Source organism: Camponotus vicinus, unplaced genomic scaffold, assembly GCF_025532165.1.
Source record: "Camponotus vicinus isolate PSW18456_S1 unplaced genomic scaffold, iyCamVici1.0 SCAF_13, whole genome shotgun sequence".
Classification (NCBI taxonomy): Eukaryota; Metazoa; Arthropoda; class Insecta; order Hymenoptera; family Formicidae; genus Camponotus; species Camponotus vicinus.
Genome location: NW_028141949.1, coordinates 4,948,209 through 4,970,592, shown reverse-complemented (window position 1 = coordinate 4,970,592; position 22,384 = coordinate 4,948,209). Strand labels below are relative to the sequence as shown.

At 42.2% G+C, this 22,384-nt stretch overlaps 2 protein-coding genes across 6 annotated transcripts in view; one reads left to right on the top strand and one right to left on the bottom strand.

The window, feature by feature from the left end:
- Positions 1-22,384, top strand: part of LOC145964525 (uncharacterized) — a 194,940-nt gene that overhangs the window by 43,995 nt on the left and 128,561 nt on the right. The window contains exon 3 of one of the 3 annotated variants that reach the window (XR_014436482.1): positions 9,460-9,572. The exons of the other annotated variants lie outside the window; for them this stretch is intronic. The gene's annotated coding sequence lies outside the window, so the exon portion shown is untranslated. The remainder of the gene's footprint in view (positions 1-9,459; positions 9,573-22,384) is intronic. 3 annotated transcript variants of the gene reach the window in all.
- The window catches only part of LOC145964524 (LIM domain only protein 3), a 111,767-nt gene that overhangs the window by 26,267 nt on the left and 63,116 nt on the right, over positions 1-22,384 (bottom strand). For 2 of the 3 annotated variants that reach the window (XM_083087394.1, XM_083087395.1), the window contains exons 2-4: positions 10,233-10,329; positions 9,439-9,576; positions 8,678-8,803 (exon numbers count right to left, since the gene is read on the bottom strand). In XM_083087394.1, coding sequence (XP_082943520.1) covers positions 8,678-8,803; positions 9,439-9,576; positions 10,233-10,329 — 361 coding nt within the window. Of the gene's footprint in view, positions 1-8,677; positions 8,804-9,438; positions 9,577-10,232; positions 10,351-22,384 lie in introns of all 3 variants that reach the window. The other variant, XM_083087393.1, reaches the window with a different exon arrangement.

Below are 22,384 nucleotides of genomic sequence, written 5' to 3'. Positions count from 1 at the left end.
CGTCCGCGTATATCGCGTACGAGTTTAAAGCCACGTTTAAGCCGTATAGGGCTTAACGGCGCGCCTATTTTCTAGCAAGGTCCCTAAACCGGAGATTAAAGCCATCGCTGCGCGCGAGGGCGCTCCAAAAATCCAGGGATTACTCTAGGCAGCAACGGCGACGGTGGATATGAATTAATTTCGACGTTAAGAGCTATCGCGTCTCTCATTTATAACAACGGCCCCTTTTTGCGCGTTTCCCATCGTTCTCTCAAATCCACGAATAGATACGCCCCGTAAACGTCCACTTTGTCATAAAATAATTTACTGCCTTAGGTGTTTTAAAAATATAAGAAAAATTTTAAAGAAGAATATTTGAAATAATGTAATTTGTAGATAAAATGTGATTCGATGAGAGTTTGGATATTTTCCAAAGTTCTCGATGAAATTATGTAATATTTTTCTTGAGAAACGAGAGGAGAGGAATCTTCAATTTCACGAGGAAAAGTATTCAAAGTTACAAAGACACGCGAAACGCATCTCGTGACGGTTTCGCGCTCCTGAAAACCGCCTGGAGCGTTAGAAACGCAAGGTGCATTGATGCATTTCGGTGCAGCCGGTACGGGGGGTTGTTCGAGAGGTGCTTTTGGCGCTGACAATACCGCAATGCACAGGTTGGCCTAATAAAACTATGATCGCCGGATAAAACAGTACAGTGCACGCTGGTAATTAGCGGTATACATAAATCATTGGCAACGCGCCGCGTAAATGCGTACGCGCCCACATGTGTACGTGCACCCGTTCGGTACGCGTGTGTGCACACCTATTACAAACCACCCCCGCACGCTGCGCCTCCGGCAAATGCCCTCCGCCGTCCCCCGCGTCGTCGCCGGCCACGGCTCGCCGAGTAAACGAATACACGTGTAACGACCAATGCAAACGTTGTGACACTTGCCTCTTCTCTTCCTTTCACACGAGTGATCTTTGATTTTGTGCGCTTTTCATCTGAATCTGCATAAGAGACCAGAAAACATTCCGCGAGCCGATCGAGATACAAGAAAAGAATATTTACACTCAAATTCCACTGGTTGTTAAATTATTTTTTTTGCAATTAATGTCATATGTTTAATAAAATGACATTCGGATGCAGCATTATTTATGCTAATGGAAAATATGAATACCGCGTGGTATTTTTAATAATATTTAGGTTTATCAGTGATTTTAGAATCTTTAAAGGAAGGCAATATTATTCGTTTAAACATTGATGAGAACAATCTTTGAAATATTTAATGCTTTTTTAAAATGATGATACAACAGTATGAAGGAAGATTGAAGAGATAATGTTAATTTATTTTTAAAGAGCCCCGCGCTCTGTTGTCATATTACTATAATAATATTGTTAAATTATTTTTTTTTTGCAATTAATGTCATATGTTTAATAAAATAACATTCGGATGCAGCATTATTTATGCTAATGGAAAATATAAATAGCGTGTGGTATTTTTAATAATATTTAAATTTATCAGTCATTTTAGAATCTTTAAAGGAAGGCAATATTATTCGTTTAAACATTAATGAGAACAATCTTTGAAATATTTAATGCTTTTTTAAAATGATGATACAATAGTATGAAGGAAGATTGAAGAGATAATGTTAATTTTTATTTTTAAATAGCCCCGCGCTCTGTTGTCATATTACTATAATAATATTGTTGCAGAGATGTTATATGAATTCTTCACCGCTGTGTTTATCTCAGAATCGAAACCATGAATCCTCTACATACGACAAATTCGAATCACCGTTAGTCGCATAGATATTCGCAACGGTTCGTTAATCTGCAAAACGATCTCTTGTGCCGCTCGTCGCACTTGAGAATTGTCTCGTCATCCGCCCGAGTAATTTGATCCTTCCCCTTTCTCCCCCGTAGCGCATTTCATTTATAATCGCGGCGGTACACCTATTACCACGCGCGTCTGCTATGTATCGTTTGGAAATGCACACAAATGCTCATGTTATCGATGGCGTTTGCTCTCTTTCTTTCTCTCCCCGTCTCTCTCTATCGCTCTTGACAGAGCTCTGAGCAAGGGATGCGCGCGTTTGTCGGGGGTTGGTATCTGGCGCGGGGGGGCCCATCGACGGGAGGGCAGGGGGAGAGGGACGAGAAGTGGCAGGTCTATCGCCATCGGAGCCGGCAATGCGAGTCTAGGTTATCCGGTGACAAAGCAGGTTCGACTCGCGCGCGCAACGAGGCCCTCTCGGCACGTCGGATTATCACCATTGAAAATGATGCAACCGAAACCCCACTGTTCGGATGCAGCCGCGCTTGAACGCGATACGTGCACGCGGCGCGGCGCAACCAAAACCGGAAGCGAATTCCTTGTCGCGCCGCACAGGAATTTATTGTCGATCTCGGGGCGCGAACGATTACGGTTTTGTACTCGAGCTACACAGATTTGCCTTTGTTGTTTGTTACTAGAGTTCAATTCCTCTGCGACAGTTTCTTTTCTCGTACCACAGATATTGCACGATGTATGAATTTTTAATAAAATAATTGTAAATAAGAATCGTCTATCGCATGACTATTGAATTTTACGTTTGATATAAAATATAATTAATTAAACATAAATTTTATTTATAAATTGGTGAGTTTGACGAATTTTTTCCCGTATATTTCTATCCATTCGGTCATCTATTGAATAAAATTCCGGAAACGATTCACTCACTAGTGTTACCGCGTCGATTGGCTCACCGTGATCACTCCGTTCGCACACGATGAGCGCGTTTTATCGAGGATCCGGCGTCGACCGCAGATCGAAAATCATTGACACCGTTGTAGCACGCATCCCCGACAAAACGCGACAATTCGCGGGGTTCTTGCGGTTCTTGGATTCGGATGCGCGAGAGACGATCGGCGACGCGGAGAGGAAGGTAAGGCGAACCACCCCCCGGGGGGTTGTAGCTAAATTGGCGGCAGTATATTACCGGTCGGGCCGACGCATTTAATTTGAATATAATCGCGGAAGGAGATCTCAGAAGCTCGAGGGTACTCCGTGGCGCGGGGCTGCGTGACGGTGACCGGAAGTGCTCCCGGGACACCGGAAACAAAATGGCCGCTTTATCTCTCTCGCTCTCTCTTTCCTCAACCCTTTCTCGACCGCACCGTCTCCTCCCGCCGTGGCGCCGTCACCTCGTCCTATCGCATACACAACCTACCTATATACTGCTTACTTACTCGGTTGCGAGAGCGTCTGCCCTCTTTCTCACCCTTGCCTTATTCTCGAGAGAATTGTAGGGCGAAATTAACTTTGCATTGTCCTTAGATTCCGAGGATCGCGCGGGGAAGCTCTCGGAGAGCCGAAAGTTGAGACACAAGTTCGACAAACGACTAATAATTAAGCATAACGATAGCACGTATTATTTATCGCATAATGATATAATATAATGTAACATTTACGGAAAGATCAAATTTTTTTGATTTTTGCAATTTTTAACTATTTTTAATTATTAGAAACGTTCGATAAATGAATATTTTTCTCTGAGACACAGAAGAGATGTCCTACTTGTATTTATATTTTTATGTTGCATTAATAGCAAATATATTAACTGATCTCTGTGTGTAATTGAGCTCTCTTTATTTAATGAAAATTCCTAACTGCTATTTATTGTTACTTTTCATTTCAATTATCAACATTTTAATCAAGATTGAAATTAAAATTTTATTAAAGCAAAGTTTGCTAAATGTAATTTATCTCTTTGAAGAACATTTTGTTCTCTTAATCTATAATTACTTTTTAATCACTGATTAATCAAAAATTGTAAATGCTCCAATGTTTCTTTAAAGTCGAATTTAAATGAGTAGTCAAAGAATATATTTTTAAAAATTAATGCCGTAGAATGTTTCATATAGATTTCGTAATTTGATATAAACATATTATGAAATATCTCATATCGTTAAATATTTGACGCAATAGAAGATAATGTACAATCAGGCGCGTATTATCACATTTTGCGCTTATTATAACAGGCGTCGCTATGGGAAAGTCGATAAACGGTGTCAATGTCGTAGGTTACGTGTAACTGCTCGCTCGCAGGTAAGGGAGTTTAGTGATTTAGGAGTAATTGCGATGCCGGGCGATGATTCGCGTGGGAATGCAACAGGGCACCGTGTTCGATAAGCTCCGCGGAACAATAACAATTAAACCGGCTAACTCGTAATGCCAAAATACAATATAAACACGAACAATGCTGCGCCCGCCAGTCGAGGAGGGACGAGCGGTCGTCCGACAATGCCCGCCGTGCTTTCGTTAGACAAAAGCGAGATTCTCTCGAAGGCTCCTTCCTTCAGGCAGAGATCGTAAGTCGAGGAAGAGCTTAAGCCGGTCGCGTCTTACTACACATCGCGGTCGTTTCAGAGAGTGCGCGCGAGAGGAGAGGAAGATCGTAGAATTTAATTAAAATCCACCCGACTGCTCGCGCGAGCGCGCGAAACTTTACGTTTCAGAAAATGTTGCGAGGGGGTGGTGATGGGGATGGGGATGGGGGCGGGGACCGACGACGCTGTGATTTACGAGCGCGCACATTCGCTTTTTCATTATACGATAATTATCAATGCATGATTATTGATACAATTATTTGACAAGCTAATAACGTGGCGTGTGTACATACATATCTCCCGTTTTGCTGGTTATTAATTAATTATTGCGATGCATTAATTGTATTATGTTGATGACAATCGCGCTGCCAAAGCCGATTTTCGTCGCCCAAAACTTTTACCGCAAAATCCCGGCAATATGAACAAATTCCCGGCTTATTTTCGTGCTTGCTTGCTAGCGAATACGACACGAAGGGTAGGGGGTGAAAGCGAGAGGAGGAAGTTTCTTTATCCTTTTTGCGTATTTCGTCCAATTCATCTGCGCGCTCTCACCCGCGCAAGCGACACTTTAAATCAAACGCAGTTGATGGTCGCAATGTGCAACCTCCGACGAATTGGTGGTTAAAACGTAGCCGTGATAAATCTCGAAACTACGCCACGCACAAAGTGCGTCATCGGCTTTAAAGAGCGTGCACGCGCCGAGAGATACTCGCAACCGATGGAACGGTATAAATTTGATATTTTTTATCCGCGCGTTTCGATCGCCGTGAGATATTAGCCGAGAATCACGATGGGAAAACAGGCGAAAGAGTTCGTCTCGTTAATGCCGTATGATGGGATTTTATAATTCATTGCGCGCGTTTCGATTCGCTCGATTCGTGGCCCTCCTATTATTGTTTGAGAAAATACCGTTGATAACGGTACCGTTGCAGATAAAATGTGATTACATTAGCGAAGATGATCGTTGTAATATATACTTATTACAAAAAAAATATTTGAGAATCGCTTAGTATTTTAATTTTTTCGTTACAGGTCACTCGTGTAATTTACATTTTATCATGCGAGTATTAAACGCAATGGAGAAATTTAAATTGTTATTTAATCATCTCGGAATAAAATTAGTTTTACATAACATGTAATGTATATAAAGATAAGTATACTAGAACAGTTTTCTAAAGAGTACCATTTACTTTTTAATAACATTCTTTTTATTTAGTAAACGAGTCGAAACGGTGGACTGTAAGATGGTAGTATCAAGAACATTAGCATATAAATTAAAATTTTCATATAATTATTATAAAATTATCGTGCAAGTTTATCGTCGAAAGATATTAACATATAGAAACGCCACGGTAAAATAATCTAGTTAGTCTTCCAAGGACAAAATTTCCATAGCTGAACTCACGAAGAATTTCCCCCAATCGTCCTCGAGGCCTTCATTATCGTCGCGTTTACACGTCCTCTCGTCAATGAATAATCCGCACTTCCGTATCGCTATACAAACTAGGGTGAAAGAGAGAGAAATCGAGAGATTTCACCCTTGGCGAGTTCTCGAGCCACGACTTCTACCTCGGGAGCGTATGATTAAACAACTCAGGTGTTTTATGCTCGACTCGTAGTGATCGCGTGACCCAACGGCCACATCCGTTTCCGCTGTTGCGTACGGTCAACCGCTTCGACCCCTAACCAATGGTTCGCCTTAAGGGTTGCACGTTACCATCGACCGCGAAAGAAAGTATACTTTTGCCGACGTATCTTTAAGCCGTAATCGGCTCCGCTCGATAGTCACGCGCCGACGAGGAGCTGCCCGCGTGAGCTATTAAATTTTCCTTTATCCAACTACGTCTCGCGACAATGATTTTGTTTCCACGTTCTGTAAGGATATCCGTTTGAGAATCGCGTGAAACAGTGGCTTCCAACAACTAAAATGAAGGGGTATATTTCCTGACGATTGCGCAAAAATTACAGCTGAGTTTTACAACTTTATACTTATAATATTAATCAGATTCTTTGACTTGAATTCAGTCAATCTTTTTTTTTTCAACAAAATTTGCAGACATTATTTTTATATAATCAGCAAAGTATAATTTATAATTTAGATTATGGCATTCGAAATAAAAAAATCTATGCAAATTAACATACAAAAACATAAATAATAAACATACGCAAACATAAATCATATTCTCTAAATATCAGATAGAATTTACTTTTATTGAGTTTTAATATGAAATTTAATTATAAATATATACAATATTAAAGGTTGAAAAATCACGCTATAAATAATATCCTCCGAAAAGAAAGAAAGACAGAAAAAGAGAGGGAGAGAAATAAAATGTCTCTCCTTTTCGTTACGAAAATATTTTAAATTAGTGCAAAATAATTTGCCATTAAATTGCGATAAGCTGTACATATTATTAGTCCAATGTTTTATAATTTTAATTATATAATAATCCGTTAATTTATTGAATTATGCATACATACACTTCTCTTCTAACGGATATACAAGCTCGATGTTTTGGTCTCGTAGCCCGAATCAATTCAAAGTAGAAAGCCGTAGGGTAAGAAAGGTCGAGCAAATGTCGAGGAGTGACATTATATTAAATACGCCGAAATGCCATCGACCCCTATCAAATGGTATAAAAGAGCGATTTCGTTGTTTCCTATCCTTTTTCCAATTTAACGTAATATATTTGATATTGATGTAATATTTAATCTATCTATAAAGTTTCTTTCAACGTATTTATTATGTATAATAATATGATAAAATTGTTAAGAAATCTATATTCACAATAGAGCAAGAGATAGGGAAGAGTGCATAATTATAATCTTTTAAATATAGTTTAATCATTTCGATATCGAGCTCAAACTCACTCTCACCGAATTAAATAGATAATTTTATTGTTTTTTCTACAAAAAGTAAAATCAAAAATTTAAAATCACATTATATATTTTCTTTTTATTGATCATTAGCGGGAGCTTTTTTTATTAATTTGTATTAAATAAATAAATAAAATATTAATATTTCTCGATATATATGTATATATAAAAAGATTAATCATAACATATAAAGTAGAATATATGAAATAGACGCTTTTGTTAACTAGCTGGGCCGAGAGTTGTTAGCACCGAATGGTTGAACTGTTTTGGACAACCAAAGACACAGGAGTATAATTAATTCGGCCATTCGGCTTTATCGCTACGCTATTATGCTCGGACGTATCTCGTCGCGCGGATATTCGGTCTGCTCTCCCTCCGGATCCGCGAGTTTTCCGAGAAATTAGTCGGCATGATTTGCATCTGACGTGCACCTCGGGGCACCCACACGTCGCTCGCATAGTTCGCAACTCTGACTTTCCTAGCTGCTCTATCTCTCTCTCCCTTCTCTGTTTCGCGAATGTCTCCGAATACCTTCGCATCTACGTTGGAAGCCCTCGTGTCAATTATACTCGTCAAGAGAGGAAGCGTCGAGCATATTCTTCTTGTTCTATGACATTGATCCTTCTCGAATGTCTCGAGTTAGGGGAATTAACTGCCGTTTTGCATCAATCTTAGAGCGACGGAAGTTGCTAGAAACATCGACACGTAATTTCACATCAAAAATAATAAATTATTTATCAATTAGATATTTTTTTCGTATATTTATTCTTTACATAATATTTAAAACTCTCTCATTAAGAAAATTTCGACAATTACAGCCCTTTAATAATATATTTCTAGCATTATAAAATTTCCGAAAGAAAGTTTGGAAGATGTAAAAGAGAAGATCGCGTCACGCCAGCTCTGAATAGACGTGGAAATTCTCCTTTTCGCGATCTCGCAAAAGCCGTGACTTGCGGGCTCTTGAGTCTCGCGCCGATTATCTCCATTCGGCAGATCCGAGCCGAGATGTTTCGGCTCGAGTCCCGGCTTTCGAACGAGTCTCGGCTTAACTCGGTTGTTGTGAATAAGTAAGCGAAGTGTTGCGAAGTGCTGCAGAAGTTAGGCAAACCCCTGGCTGGGGTGGCTCGAATTAAATTGTTATACGGATGAGCTGCCACGAGGAATACTCGAGCAAGCGACTTTGCCGTCGCCGCCGACGTCGGCGCCGCCGGGTGTGAATGTTTAATTACCGGCTTTCATTATTGTTAATAAAATAATAGCGCAGCCGGAGAGAGCCTGCGGAAACGAGACCGCATTTGGCGCAATCGCACCTCGAAGCTTATGATTTCGTCGGCATTTCTCGGAATTTTGCCGATCGTTGAATACGATTGACATGGAGATTCATCCTGCTTTAATCTTTCCCAGAAAATATATTCAAATTGCGATATTAATCGCATTCTTACTTACCTATGATTGCATTGTTGACAAGCGAAGCACTCCAAGTGGTAAACGTTAGTCCTCGCGCGCATCACCATCTCGAATGCTGGGATAACTTTGCTGCAGGCTGCGCAGTGACCAGTATTTCCGAAAAGTCTGTTAAAACACACAAGAGAAAAAACGATCATTGCCGTTTCAAATATTTCAAGCAATTATTACACGCGATTCAAATAAAGATTCCATAATTAAATATATCATGGCAAGAATATTATTGAAACTTTGGCGGAATCTGACTCGTACTATAACGCAAAAAAATCGTTCTCGATGACGAGAGCGAGCGGAAACTTTTACCCCGCGCGTCGCGAAAACCAATAAGCTTACGGGCACCACGAATATGCCGTCTTCAAATATTGGGCCATTAATAAAGGCCACAATGTTTCGATGGTGCGTATTCCTCGTGCGGACGCGCCACCTGCGCGCATTCCCTCGGGACTTTGTAATCTCAACACGGTTTATTTGCTCCCGCTTGTTTATATGGGATGTGGATGTATTCAATAAGGGAAACTCATCTGTAAAATTCGATTTGTTGCCGTCGTTTTCCTCCATTTTCTCTCTCCTCCACGATCGTGTCCTTCATCCTGCTTTTTATCAATCTGTCTATCTATCTACGTTTATTGACTCGTCGGTGCAAGACGCGCGCGACTAAATCTGCGAAAATTCCTCTAGAAAGAATTTTGCGAGAAACGGATCGATCGATCGATCGGATTGGTTTTTTTTTATTCGCTACTCACCGTAGATAATCTCTTTTGCAGAGGATGAGATTGGCCTTGGTGTAAAGCGTCGAGCCGACTTCGCCGAGTCTGCAGTCGCAACATCCGCATTTCAAGCAGTCCTCGTGCCAATACATGTCCAACGCTTTCAGAAGGTATCTGATTAAAAGAAAATTTATAATGCTTATATAAAAAAGTACGAATTTATAGAGCTATAGAATACGCTTCTAATATAATTATTTCTTTAAAATACTTAACTAATTACTATTAAACTAATAATTAGCAAAATGATAATATATTGAAAATGATTAATATCAAAATTATACATACGTGTTCTGTAAATTCATATATTTAAAAAATTGTCAATAATATCGATAGAGAAAAGATTCAGAAACTAGTGATATTATTTTATTAGAGATTTATTTAATTAGAGATTGTTTTTTCTTGAGTACAAAGTATTATATAATGATTAAGAAATTGAATGCACTTTTATTGTATTCTATTCTTTTATTGACTTGCTGATGTTGCACAGTGAAATACATGTTACGTACTTTTTTATATAAGCTACTTTTTATAATTGCCAATTTTATTTCCGTTCAAATTGTCAATTTAAACGCATTCTCTGCGATTTACATTTCATTTATGAAAAAATGAAAACCCATTTAACCTATTTTTTCTACGTTCGATCTCGGAGAAAAGATAGATTAAACCTTAAGTAAATCGTTCTTACACACGATAATATTCTTCCTAAAGATACGGTATATAATGATATACATGCGAAACATTGGTGTCACGCAACGAAGCGGAGCACTTACCTCTCGGTAATCGCTTTTCCACAGCCCGCACATTCTTGTTGAGTGGCCCCGTTCTTGCCCGACTCGCTCTTGCTCCCATCCATAGTCATTTTATCGCCTACAACATGATACAGAAATACTTTGCTTAATTGTTGTATTGTACCGCGCGAGTTGCAAGTTTAACGCATCTCGTAAATTTGCGCCAAACGCGGTTTTTTATTTAAATTTTATAGAAAATATATCGAGGAGATAATTATTGTCATAGATTAATTTTGCTGTGACGAAGAGTTAATCATGTATTACGGCATTTTTATCGCGATCCTGGAGCTGCAGCGATTCCGTCGGATCGAATGAGTAATCGCGTTGACGTGCTTTTAACAAGTTTCACCGGCATCTGGCACTAGAATGTCGGCTTGTCTATGAGTAATTAGAGTTACGGCTTGAGAATTTAACGGCGCGGTTAGTGCCATCTGTGTCCACCCCGTTCGATCCTGAGCGTGTAGCCTTTCTCATCCTCGGATCCCTCCCGCATCGTAGCGTCCCATCCTATGGTCTCTTTCTCGCGATGCGGTCAGAGTTTAGAATCGAATTAGTTTGACCCTCCCATACTCTCGTCTCTCTCCGCTTATTGCGCATTTAAGCACCACCAGCTCCGAAACAACCAACGACTCGGACGACCGACCGCTGTCCGTGCTCCGGATAAACATTAGAGATATCCCCCTAAAGAGCCACGATGTTCTTTTAAGCGCAAAAGAATAGCACAGGGCTTTACAAATCGCGGAGTAAAACGACCATGTAAATTTTATCCTGAATCGATGAAAAGTATCGAGTTGTTCAGAAAGATTACGACGAAAAGTATTTTTGAGGGATGCGATTCCCATAACTATTAGGTATTGGATCGATGACAAGATGTTGCGTTCAAGATTGGTGTTTATGCGGTTAATATCGGGCATGTTGACGGGTCTCGGTCTTTTTCCTCGGGCGATGTCCACCGACGTCGCACTGTACCAAGTTCGATCTCAGCCACCCGGTATATTTACGAGCTCGTACCCGTTGGATGCTATGAGCGAAGTTTGTGCGGTTTCAATATGTCCTCCCTCTTCCCTTAGCATGGACACAATATTACGCGGGTTAATATCTTCCGTGCGGTCGGGGACTTCGGGGCAAATATTAATACGATGCCTTTGATCCGTTAATTATTAACGGCGACGAACGGGAAAAATCTGTATCGCCTTGGCGGAACGCGAAAATTGCCGAGGACAAAAACCAGATGCCGGATGATGGCCCCGTTTTCCGATGCGCTTCTAATTAAACGCCTTTGTGTCGCGAGTGGCGGACAAACCCGCATACACATCGCAAGGGTGTATGCGTATGTGTGCGTGTACGCGCGCGTTTTTTGCGCGAGGCAAACGCGACGGAGGAAAGTTTTCGTTCACGGTAACGAGAGATGCTTCCGTGCACAACCGAGGCACCTCGGTTACAATCGCATATGCGGGGGCGAGTTAATTAATCGAGTTGAATCGATTACACGCTTTACTTCTCCGCCCGCGGGTTACCGATAAATTGAATACGTTATAAATAATAATACAATTGTTATTCGCGAGCGTGCACACACCTACCCGTGGTAATGATTAATGGAATAACTAACTAGCGGGGTAAATTATGCAAACTATTAAATCCGCCTGCATATAAACTTTCCCACATAATAATCGCTACGCGATATCGATTGTTAAATTTATGTTGGTCCTTCTCGTGAATCTCTCGTCAGCGTAATTAGATTAAACACATTTTTCAACGTATTTTTTTTTTTAATGCAAGATAAATGTGCGCACGAGTTTTATGCACGCTGTGCCGCGTCCATATGTTTTAAAGTTATCAACGGAATTTCTGTCGGATTGCTCGATTGTTGCGCATTCGCGACTCGCGAGCGTTAGCGAAACGTCACTGTTGGCGAACGAAAGTGGCGAGAGTGTTTCCTTTGAAACTCGGAATCCCCCGCGCGTACGAACTACGATACTACAGAAATATTTGGAGTTACGTGCACTGGAATTTCACCGCAGAAATTCCTGCGGACGCCGACCTGGATTCCGCCGACGACCTCGAAAACCTTCGACTGCCAAGCTAGGTTGGCGCTCAATTTCCACTTTGTATTTAACCGCGATTTTCATCAGCGCGGCGGATGTGCGGTTTCCCTCGAAGAAGAGCATTCGTCCTTTCATCGGGTTCCTTAGCCAATTTTCGGATCAATTTCACGGGTTCAACGTTGATCGTGCGCTCTCTGTCTCTTCTCGAACCTGTGCAACGACTAGTGCGAGCACGAAATGAAAGAAACTGGCGTGAAATTCGCGGTACACGGTCAATGGTTCGGTTTTTGAGCGGCGCCATCGATTTTTGCGACTAATTACTCGACCGAGGTTATTGTCGTCGGGTAGTCAGCGAAGCACGACGGAAACAGCTCGCTTCAAACGTTACCGAGGAGGGTTGATAACGAGAGAGATTCCCCTACGAAAGTGGCTCGCATCGCTGACCGCCGGAACTGTTCATCAGGTACGTGATCGAATCATCCACGGATGCTGATCCTCAAAGCATCGATAATTCGATTAGCCGCTACACGTTCGAGAACCGCTAACCTGTCCACGAGTCGGTTGTGTACGTGCTCTCCTTGACCATGCCGTTGTGTGCTCTCTCGGTGGTCATTATCATTGCGATTGGTATTATGGAAGCGCCATGGACCGTCTCTGCATCTCTCCGTCCTCTTGATGATCGAGAGAAGGGCCGCAAGAGACAGCATGATTAAAAAACAATGTAGCTTTGACCATTTATTTTCCAATTGATATGTTTGAACGATTTATTCGGCGGCGGTCTCTGGGTCGATCAATATATGGCAATCCGATAAATTCGATACGAATACAAGACAGCTTTGCTATCACGATATCGTCTGTAATACAAACGGGTTTGTAAAATCAAGAGTACGATGGTAGGGCGGAGGCAATCTGCTTATCGACGCAGCCGAGCAGTCTCGATGCAATTCTCTCAAGGCTCCGCCCCTGCAGCATCCATGACACTCCCAGCGAGCCACCCCTGGAACTCTTTAAGAAATAAAAAGCTCACCCCGCCTTGCTATTTTAGAAAATTCTCAATTTCTGCTGACATCTCTTCCGTTTTTATACTTTATAATTGAAGCATCATTGGCACCCCAATATTTCAATTTAAAGTCATATATTTGAAAGATCTTTGAAAGATAAGAACGATGACAATTATACGTGTCATTTTTTCTCCATTAATCTCATTTATTTAAAACAGCCTAATTCAGCTTCAACGAATGTATCACATTCACCTGTCCTCCTCTCCAATCTCCCGCGAGGGAGAAAATCCCTTACGTCAGGAAGCGCTTACCGAAATTTCCACTCGTCCAGGGTACGCGGTCGCGCTTTTGTCTTTAATAATGCTTCTGCAGCGGCGTTATCTCTTACTTTTAGAACGGCCGGGCGGGCGTCCGGAGAGTCGGTCCATTAATTAGGCGGGCCGCATTAAGCCGAGCATTAATATACTCCGCTGGCTGTTTTGTTTTATCCCGCAGGAAGGACGTAACCTACCCCGGAGGCTGACGGCGGGGGTGGTCGCGCCGGGAGAGAGAAAGAGAGAGACAGCTGGGTGGCCGGGGGACAGGAACAGGGCAGGGTAGAGAATGAGGGGAATTATTTCGATGCGGGGGCAACCTGCTAATCCGACCTGCCACGCAACGCCAAGCCGCCGTCGCCGCCGCCGCCGCCTTATCCCGGGGGGCTGTTTAAATTCCGTAAATCGCCCGTGCGCGCGAGAGCGTCTCCCAGCCCCGACGGTGCCGACGGTGCCGACGATACGCATTGCCTACGTTGGACGGTAGTTCTCGAGAAATTAGGGAGATAAGATTCGAGCCGCGTGCCGTTAGTCACGTGCGAAAAACGCGACATCGTCGTTTTTCGAAGGGCAAAATTCTCTTTAAGGAGAACAATCGCACGCAATGTCCGACGACAAGTGTTTCTCGTACTCGAATTGAATAATTAAGAGCCAAAGTTATAGACATTTTTTTTTTCAAAGCGGGCATCGTCAGGGCAGATTTTGGACAGTTTTTGTTTCGTAGCTTAATCTCTATAAATTTATAATTCTATATAAATCGAAAATATAATTTACATATAAAATTATTATTATAAATATCAATATAGCATTCTTGTTTGACATATTATTGAATACATGTTACACATTTCACGTCTTTAACGTTAAATTTTCTATAAAAATAAATTTATAGAGAGATAATCCATCAGAAAAAATGTTTCTCGATAATCCTGACATTCCAAATATATATCTTTATCATCAATTATCCCCGCCGCATTATATCGACTTTATTCTTCGGATAGAGGACTACCGTGGCGTTTTTCCAGACGATTACCAAAGACTGTTCCCAACACGTGTGTCTGTAACTACTTCAGTGAAGAAGTTCTCATATCGTCGCCCACTCGAATCATCGCTTTCCCTGCGTCGCAATAACTTCCCTTTCCCGCGCCTTTCGTCGTCAGCTCGTTACTTCGCATTTAATACGTACGCGAAAACGCGCGATAGCGGTACAATACGTTGCTAAATCGGCTTAAGTTTATACTTGGATCGACTCGTCGGGCGCTAGGAGTAAGAGCCCCCGGTATAACGACGTAATTTAACGTCCGAAAGGAATATTTCCCACGGAATAAATCTCGCGTAACAGCGCCAGTGAAATCCTCGTTTACCCGGCGTTCAACCCTTGCTAATGGGGGTAATTTAAGGGATGTTTTAAGCGCCCCCGGGTCACACGTGAGCCGCACAAAAAGTTCGCGTATTACGACCGTGGCCGCCGTAATCACGCATTAGCATTCCGAATGGCCGGAATCGTCGGGATATTCTGGATATGTTGAGAACGGTGCACTTAAACCTCCGTTGCAAAAAGGGACATCGATTCTTGTAGCATTTGAATTTTTCTCGGCGCGATACGCGACGCAACAAACGCTCATGGGTCTCGTCTTTTATATAATCGAATATGAAATTTATTCTTCAATCTTAGGTATCTTTTAAACTTAGTGTATGTTTATTTCTATAAAGAGATATGAGATTATATAATTATATTATCTGCCTTATTGAAAGTGAGAATATAGTGTGTGTTTTGTTTGTTCTAATCATTATATATATAATTTTATATTAAAAAGCAATTTTATATTTCATTTTAGTAAAAGAGATTGAGATCAAAATTTATAGACAAGTATGAAGGATTCGCACGGTTTGCCTCGCGTGGCTTATCGTTTTATCGCCTCGAACCTTTCCTTTCACTCGTGGGTTTACGTAACGCTATCGTACAATCATATTTAATGTTTATTCCTTACGATGTACAAACAGCGAATCCCGGTTGAAACAATATTAAGCACTTGAACGAAAATTGTTTTCGTTCTTGCCATAACGACGCGCTTCCCTTAAGCCGTCATCGCGCACGAAATCTCCGTCCGCTTCAACCCCCTCGCCACCCCCGACCACCGAGAAGAAAAGGCAGTACCGTGAAACGGGCCGTTTAACAAGCTCTTTCGCGCCGATAAACGCGCCCGACGCGTCTCCATTCTACTCTCCTCCCCCTCCCATTTCTTCCGCCTTTGCTCTCTCGCTGCACTCTCTCTCCGCCTCGCTCTTTCTCTCTCCATCTCTCGCCAGACCACAGCTAATGAAATTCTGGTCAGGTCGCGGAATTCTTTCGTCAGGTGGTGATGCCACCTAACTCCCCGCTGCGTTGTCGGCTCTTGTATTTATCTTTTTTTTCCGTCCCCATCCCTCTTCCTCCCATCCTCTCGACGGTTTCCGTTCCTACGGCATGGGCGCTCTCAGTCTCCTGACAGCGGTACGACGGCGGGGACTGCGGGCGAAAAGGGGAATTAGGGGACAGGGGGAGGGCGAGGGTTGCGTTGCGTCCCGGCGTGGAGGGTCGGTGGCTGAAATGGGGTGGTGTGCAGTCAGATTACGCTAAGCTATGCCCGTACGTGCTCGCATGGAAGTTCCACCCCTCACCGGGTTTGCCACCCGGCCTGGGAAAATGTATTTATTGTTGTTTGTCCAGCGTTCTGTATAGCCGGCGGTAGCGCGAGCGAGACGGGACGACGAGAGGACCATGGTGGAAGTTTGGGGGAGGAAGGCAGAGAGATGGAGGCCGCGGGGGTTGCTCGAGGTTGAGGTTGAAAAAAAATTGCCCGGGGACGGCCACGACGACGCGGAGTATAAATTCCAGCGACGCTCGCACCTCGCTCTCCGGTCCTCCCGCTCGCGCGGAACCGCTTTACTCCTTTTTGGGTTTTTCGATCCGCAAAGCGGGCGCGTAAATAAACTAGATGACCACCCCGAAGAGATACCGATGCCACGACGCAGAAACACGACCGTGTTCTCTCGACAAAAAATCCTCACCGCATCGTGCAATATGAAATTTGACCAATCTAGAGTAAAAAAATATTCCATCTGATTGTGCGAAAATATTTTTTTGTTTTAACATTACTTAAAAATTTACGATTCAAATGTTTCAAGAATTATATACATTTCTTGAGGAAACATGATTGGAATTAGCAGATGAGCATTTCTCGAGAGAATCGAGTTAAAATTTGAGTAGTATACATTCTAAGCTACAAAATTGAAAGAAAAATTAACTACAAGTTATATAAAATTATAAATAGAGAGGAGCTCTAGTACTTGTTCTTAGCATTTTAAATCAAAGTACGGATTTAACATATGAATCTCTCTTAAAACATACATTTGGTTTTCTGACATATTCCGTTCTGAGAACCGCTCAAAGCTTAATTTGGCGATCGCTTATTGTACTAATAATAGGGATCGAAAGCTAAATCGCTGTCGTTCGCCATTCGATCCTATCCTCTCGTATCGTTGACCGTGCCGACGACAAAGGGGCCGTAACTACTCCGGAAACTTTTATCTTGCAGGATTAATGGACGGATTAAAGTATTTGTGGCGGGATGCGGGCTGATTGGGGTAAATCGTAGAGGGATTAGAACTTGATTGGCTAATTTGTAAGTGTCCCCGGCAGCCGGCACCAACTTAACGATCGATCGGCTTCCTCTTGCTACATACGTGCCCGGCGGCGATTCACGTTCGATGAAACAATGCGAGAACAGATCGTTCGTGTTAACATTAATAATAGCAAAATAAATAGATTGTATTCCGCGTCGCATACGATATAGTCAATTATGTATCTTTAGATACATCGAGCACTCGCTTGCCAGAAATCACGTTTAGCTGGGAGTACGATTTTGGTCGAGAACTAGCTCGAATCATTCCATTCCCAAGAGAAGCACCTCGAGGTAACTTAATGTACGGCCAGTGCAACCGGCTGGCCGTTCTAGACTGATTTACATCGCGTCCCTTTACCGGACGCGGTAAGCACGGTCGGCGGGAAGCTGTGGTCAGCTGAGAAACGTAGCCTGTGATCAGTCTCGCACTGTTCCCCATTGAGCAGAAGCGACGGTAACTAATCTCGTCTCTCATTTACACGCGCTCTCTCGATGTATGTTAGTATATCTCTGCCTGTGTTACGACCGCTTGGACGGGAAACCAATCACAGTGACGTTAATTAGAGGGAAGAAATAAAGTTCATTTAAAAAAAGATGCAATTATTTTAGAAGAATATAATGTTTTGCGAAAAAAAAATAAACAAAATCTTGCGTATGGTCGAATATTTCCGAAAAAAAGCACACATTGGTCGGGAAAAAATATGACGCGACTCGCCGGGCAACTTAGGAGGGTAAACGGAGGATGACAAGGGAGAACAACACCCTCGACAGGAAATGCGGAGTGAGAGAAAGAGAAAAAGAGAGAGGCGCATCGGCGCATTAGTTCAACAACCAGACTCCCATGTCGCGTGTACACCGACATTCTCGACCCTCGTTTCGCGTGGCTCTGATCGACGTTTCGAAATATTTCCCGACTGGTTGGACGTCCAGACGCTGCGCTTCCTGTCTCCTTACAATTCGCAGACAGTCCTACGGCGCGGAACACGCCCGTGGACAAAACCGTCCCGCGATGATGGACTCGCCCAAAGATAAGGGAGCATTCATGACGAAGACAAAACGCGTGCAACCGCGTAGTTGCATCGCCAGAAAGAGGGAGAGAGAGAGAGAGAGGGGGGGAAAGAGGAAGAGAGAACCCTGTCTCTCCACCCCTAACGGCGGTCGGTTTGCCGTTGGCGAGACAATAAACGAAAACTTTTATTATTAATGTTTCGCGGCAAGATAACGCACATGGCGGCGATCCGCTGTAACAGAATGTTGTATGGTAGTGTCGTTCTGTCGCGGTAACGTCGTTTTGTCACGGTATCGTTCCGCTGGTGTTCCGTCAATGATTCTTCATCCGCCGTTCCCTGTGCTCTCTCTCCTCCACCGTTCTTAATCTTCGGATGATACCGCGATCATTTGAATTCGCAGATAGCCGTTATACTGAAAACGAATAACTGCGCGTAGGAATGCTAATTAAATCATTATTAAATTTATTCCTGCAGGAACATTCCACGAATTGTTCGGTATTGCGGGAATAAATTCCGCGCTTTGTTCGAATTCGGCGAAGGCAGAGCTCAAACGGCGCGTGAGATTAACTCGGGCTCTATTCTAGTTGAAGCTTCGCTCGCGAGTAACTCATTCGAGACGGTTTGTCCGCAGTAAGACGAAGGTCCGGACACTCGGGACATATTCTTGGTCGTTGCGCGTGAGTTAGGACCGCTCAAGGAATCGCAGCCGTTAACGGCTAACGTAAATAACGTAGAAGCGGTTTACGCCGTAACCAGGGAGTGTTCTTGTTCACCGGAAAGGCTCATGTTTCTCGAACAATCTTTCTAATCTCTGTTTCAGACATTCAATTCTAGTTTTGCACAAAAACAATTATTTTTATTCACTCATGAATAATTATTCATATGTAGATAATATACGCACAATAATTTGTCAGCAATCATTAAGTCTTTTATTCTTATAATATGAAATATAAGCTATATCTTTTAATTTTTTGATGACGTGTCATTAAATGAAATCGTATAATACAGCATAATATCGAAAGTTTAAGAAGTTTATAACATCTGTCAAAGATTAACACAATGTTTGACAGACAATGCTCGATGGATAGTAAACTTTTCTTACCTTTATTGTGTCATCGATCATAATCTTTATCGAGTTACTACAGAAAATCGAGTTTCGAACAAGTTGGTGTTAAGCGATAAACATAAAGGGCGAAGATTATAAGATAGAAGACGAAGAGGGAGTGCAGCGGGCAGGATATTAGGTATTCTTCGTGGTCGCCGTCTATGTATTTCGAGAGCGACCAGACCGGACGTGCTCGCTTGCGAACGAGAACACTTAATCCGAGTGGTGCTTGGTTAAAGCGATGACAGGAAACGTCAGGCCATTGCCGTGCACCGTGATATATCGCTGCTCGGGAGAAGAGTCCGTAAAAGCACGGACGATGGGAGGAATTTATGGTGCATTCACGTCAGTCTTATGAGATGGGGAACGCAACATCCGGATTGGACTTGTTGATTCTAATAAAAATAGTTTAAGGCATTCGAATTATTTTAAAGTCAAGAGCGAAAAGATTATCTCTAAAATTCGATACTTGATTCGTATTCTTGAAGAAAAACGATGTTCGATGGAGAAACAATCGGTATCTTGAAGAAAAATATATAATTGAAAAATTTCTATACAGGTTATTTATTATTGACTTATGTAGAAATTAAATATAAATGCAATGGCGATATATATATATTAATTGATCGTGTAGTCGTTGACAAGGCGGCAGATCATTAACAGTTGCTTCGATCTCTGTCCGGTTACACGAAGCAAAATACATCGCAGGGCACACAGGGTAGGAGGACAGGCGAGGATAGAATAGCTAGGAGATAGTCTGCGAGCCAGCCGATAGCGGCAAATGACCATTGCTGACATCACATCGTCCTAGTATACTCCCCGATAATTATGTACACGTTTACACGCGGCAACCCAGCAGGCCGCTGCTTGGTCAGCCTTTGCTTAGGATCTTGATGACCGGTCCCTTTTGTTAGTCTCGGCAGGGACCAAGTGAATGCAAGAAATGTATGCCGACGAGGGTAAATAAATCAAAACGGCATAAGATAAAATCCAATCTCGTCGCATGTCGTCATATGCAGATAACGCTATAGTGACAAATGCAGATTTTTAATTGATTTTTCAAAGATGATATATTTTCTGAAAAATAGAATTTTTTCAAGATTTTTATCTTTCAAAATATTTTAAACAATATTTTTTAGCATATATACAAATATTATATAAAAATATTTCATTCTAATGCTGGTCGATAAACTTTTTTATACACAAATGGATAGCTACGTGAGAAAAAAAAGCATCTCGTGTACAATGAGAGAAAATTCGTTTCTGACATTTTTGAAATGAATTGTTTTTTCGGAATGATTGATTCAATGACTACACTTGATGCGGAATTTGTTAATTTTGTAAAAATTCTTTGGACAAAATTTATATTATAATTCCTGCCTCGCGTTACTTTTTATTTATGAATATGTCACTGCGCGAAAGACCACGTCCATCCGATCAATGTGATGGAATCCGGGGTGATCCGCGATACAAGTAAATCGGGTCAACGGAATTATTGTTTTCATGACGAATGCACATAAAATAATGGAACCTCGAAAGTGCGGCGGCGCACGGGAGAAAGGGATAGAGCAAAAAAAATATATATATCGCGCGTAATACGAGCGACAGCGCCATAGGGGTTCCGCGCACTTCACGTATGGCGACCGTAGAATTATTGTCGACGGTCGCCGCGCACTATGACGGGTTTCATTTTAGCGGCGACGGGCCAAAAGATACGCCCGGTCGCGGGGCACTTCGGATTTATCGCAAGTTTAACATTACACAGAAGTTGGAAACGGCGCGAGGGATTCTGCCGGATATTTATACGGTTTGAATGCACGCACGAGGATCACTCTAATGGTTTTATTATACTGATACCCGCGGGATTTCTTGGTGGACGCGTTCGCACCCGCATGATTTCCGCGACTCGTCGTTTTGAGATATCACGGACTTTGCCGGAAAGAAGGAACGAAAAAGACGAGACACAAAATTTCGCAATAATACGGTTAATATACGGTGGCTGAAAGTTAGAGCTTCAATCGTAACAAAAAATTTAATCCGTTTTATTAAACTATTTAATATAAAAAATTAAAGCAGTAGAAGATTAATGTCTTATGAAATATCTTTCAAGTATACCAATCTCGCAAATTTTTTATTAAAAAAAATCGGCTACAAATTCTTTCCAGTATATAACCAGTGATATTATTATTCCCACACACACTTCGGCGAACACCCTGTGTATAACCACGAAGCGAACCGTGGCAGAGTGGATGAAGGTTCCGAAATGTGTGGCTTCGACGCATCTTTTCTATCGGCGAGGACGATTTATCATCCCGAACGTTCCATAGGAATATTGAATACGACAAGATAATCTCTCGACACCCTTCCCCTCCTCTCGCCTCCTCCCTTCGCCCATCGCCCAGAACGATCCCCGTTTTGCGGTAGCGTCGGTAACGGCCGTGCTTAATGTACCGCACCGGCCGATAAGCTGCTATACCGTCGTGACGTGGCCTCCAGTTTTTGCCCCGCAAAGCGCAAACATCCCTTTCTTCATTGTGACGCACGTGACAGTGGCAGCAGTCACTGTCAGAGCGTTATCGGCTCGTTGCGGGCATGCTTGATAGCAATACAAGCGTTGCGAAAAGGGTTAACCAACCATTCTAAGCAATGTTATCTGATAAACACGATAAATGTATGATAAAATAATTTAAGACTGATGTGAACAGCGATTAATTTTAAATACACGTAGAAATTTATTAGAATTATTTTTTTACGATAAGATCTCTTAATACTGTTACACGAGAATGCATTTATCGAGCAGTTTACATCGTAGGGTCGTGACGAGCAAGTTTACCTTGGCTTCTTCCAAACGATAAGCTCATCAGTATTAAGGCAATATCGCTGGCAGCTTTGTTGACGGCGTGGTTAGCTTTATCAAACAAAGCATTGTTAACGTTAACAAAAACGCGAATCGCTTCGCGTAGTTGCAATAGGAGGAAGCATAATCATGTAACTCAT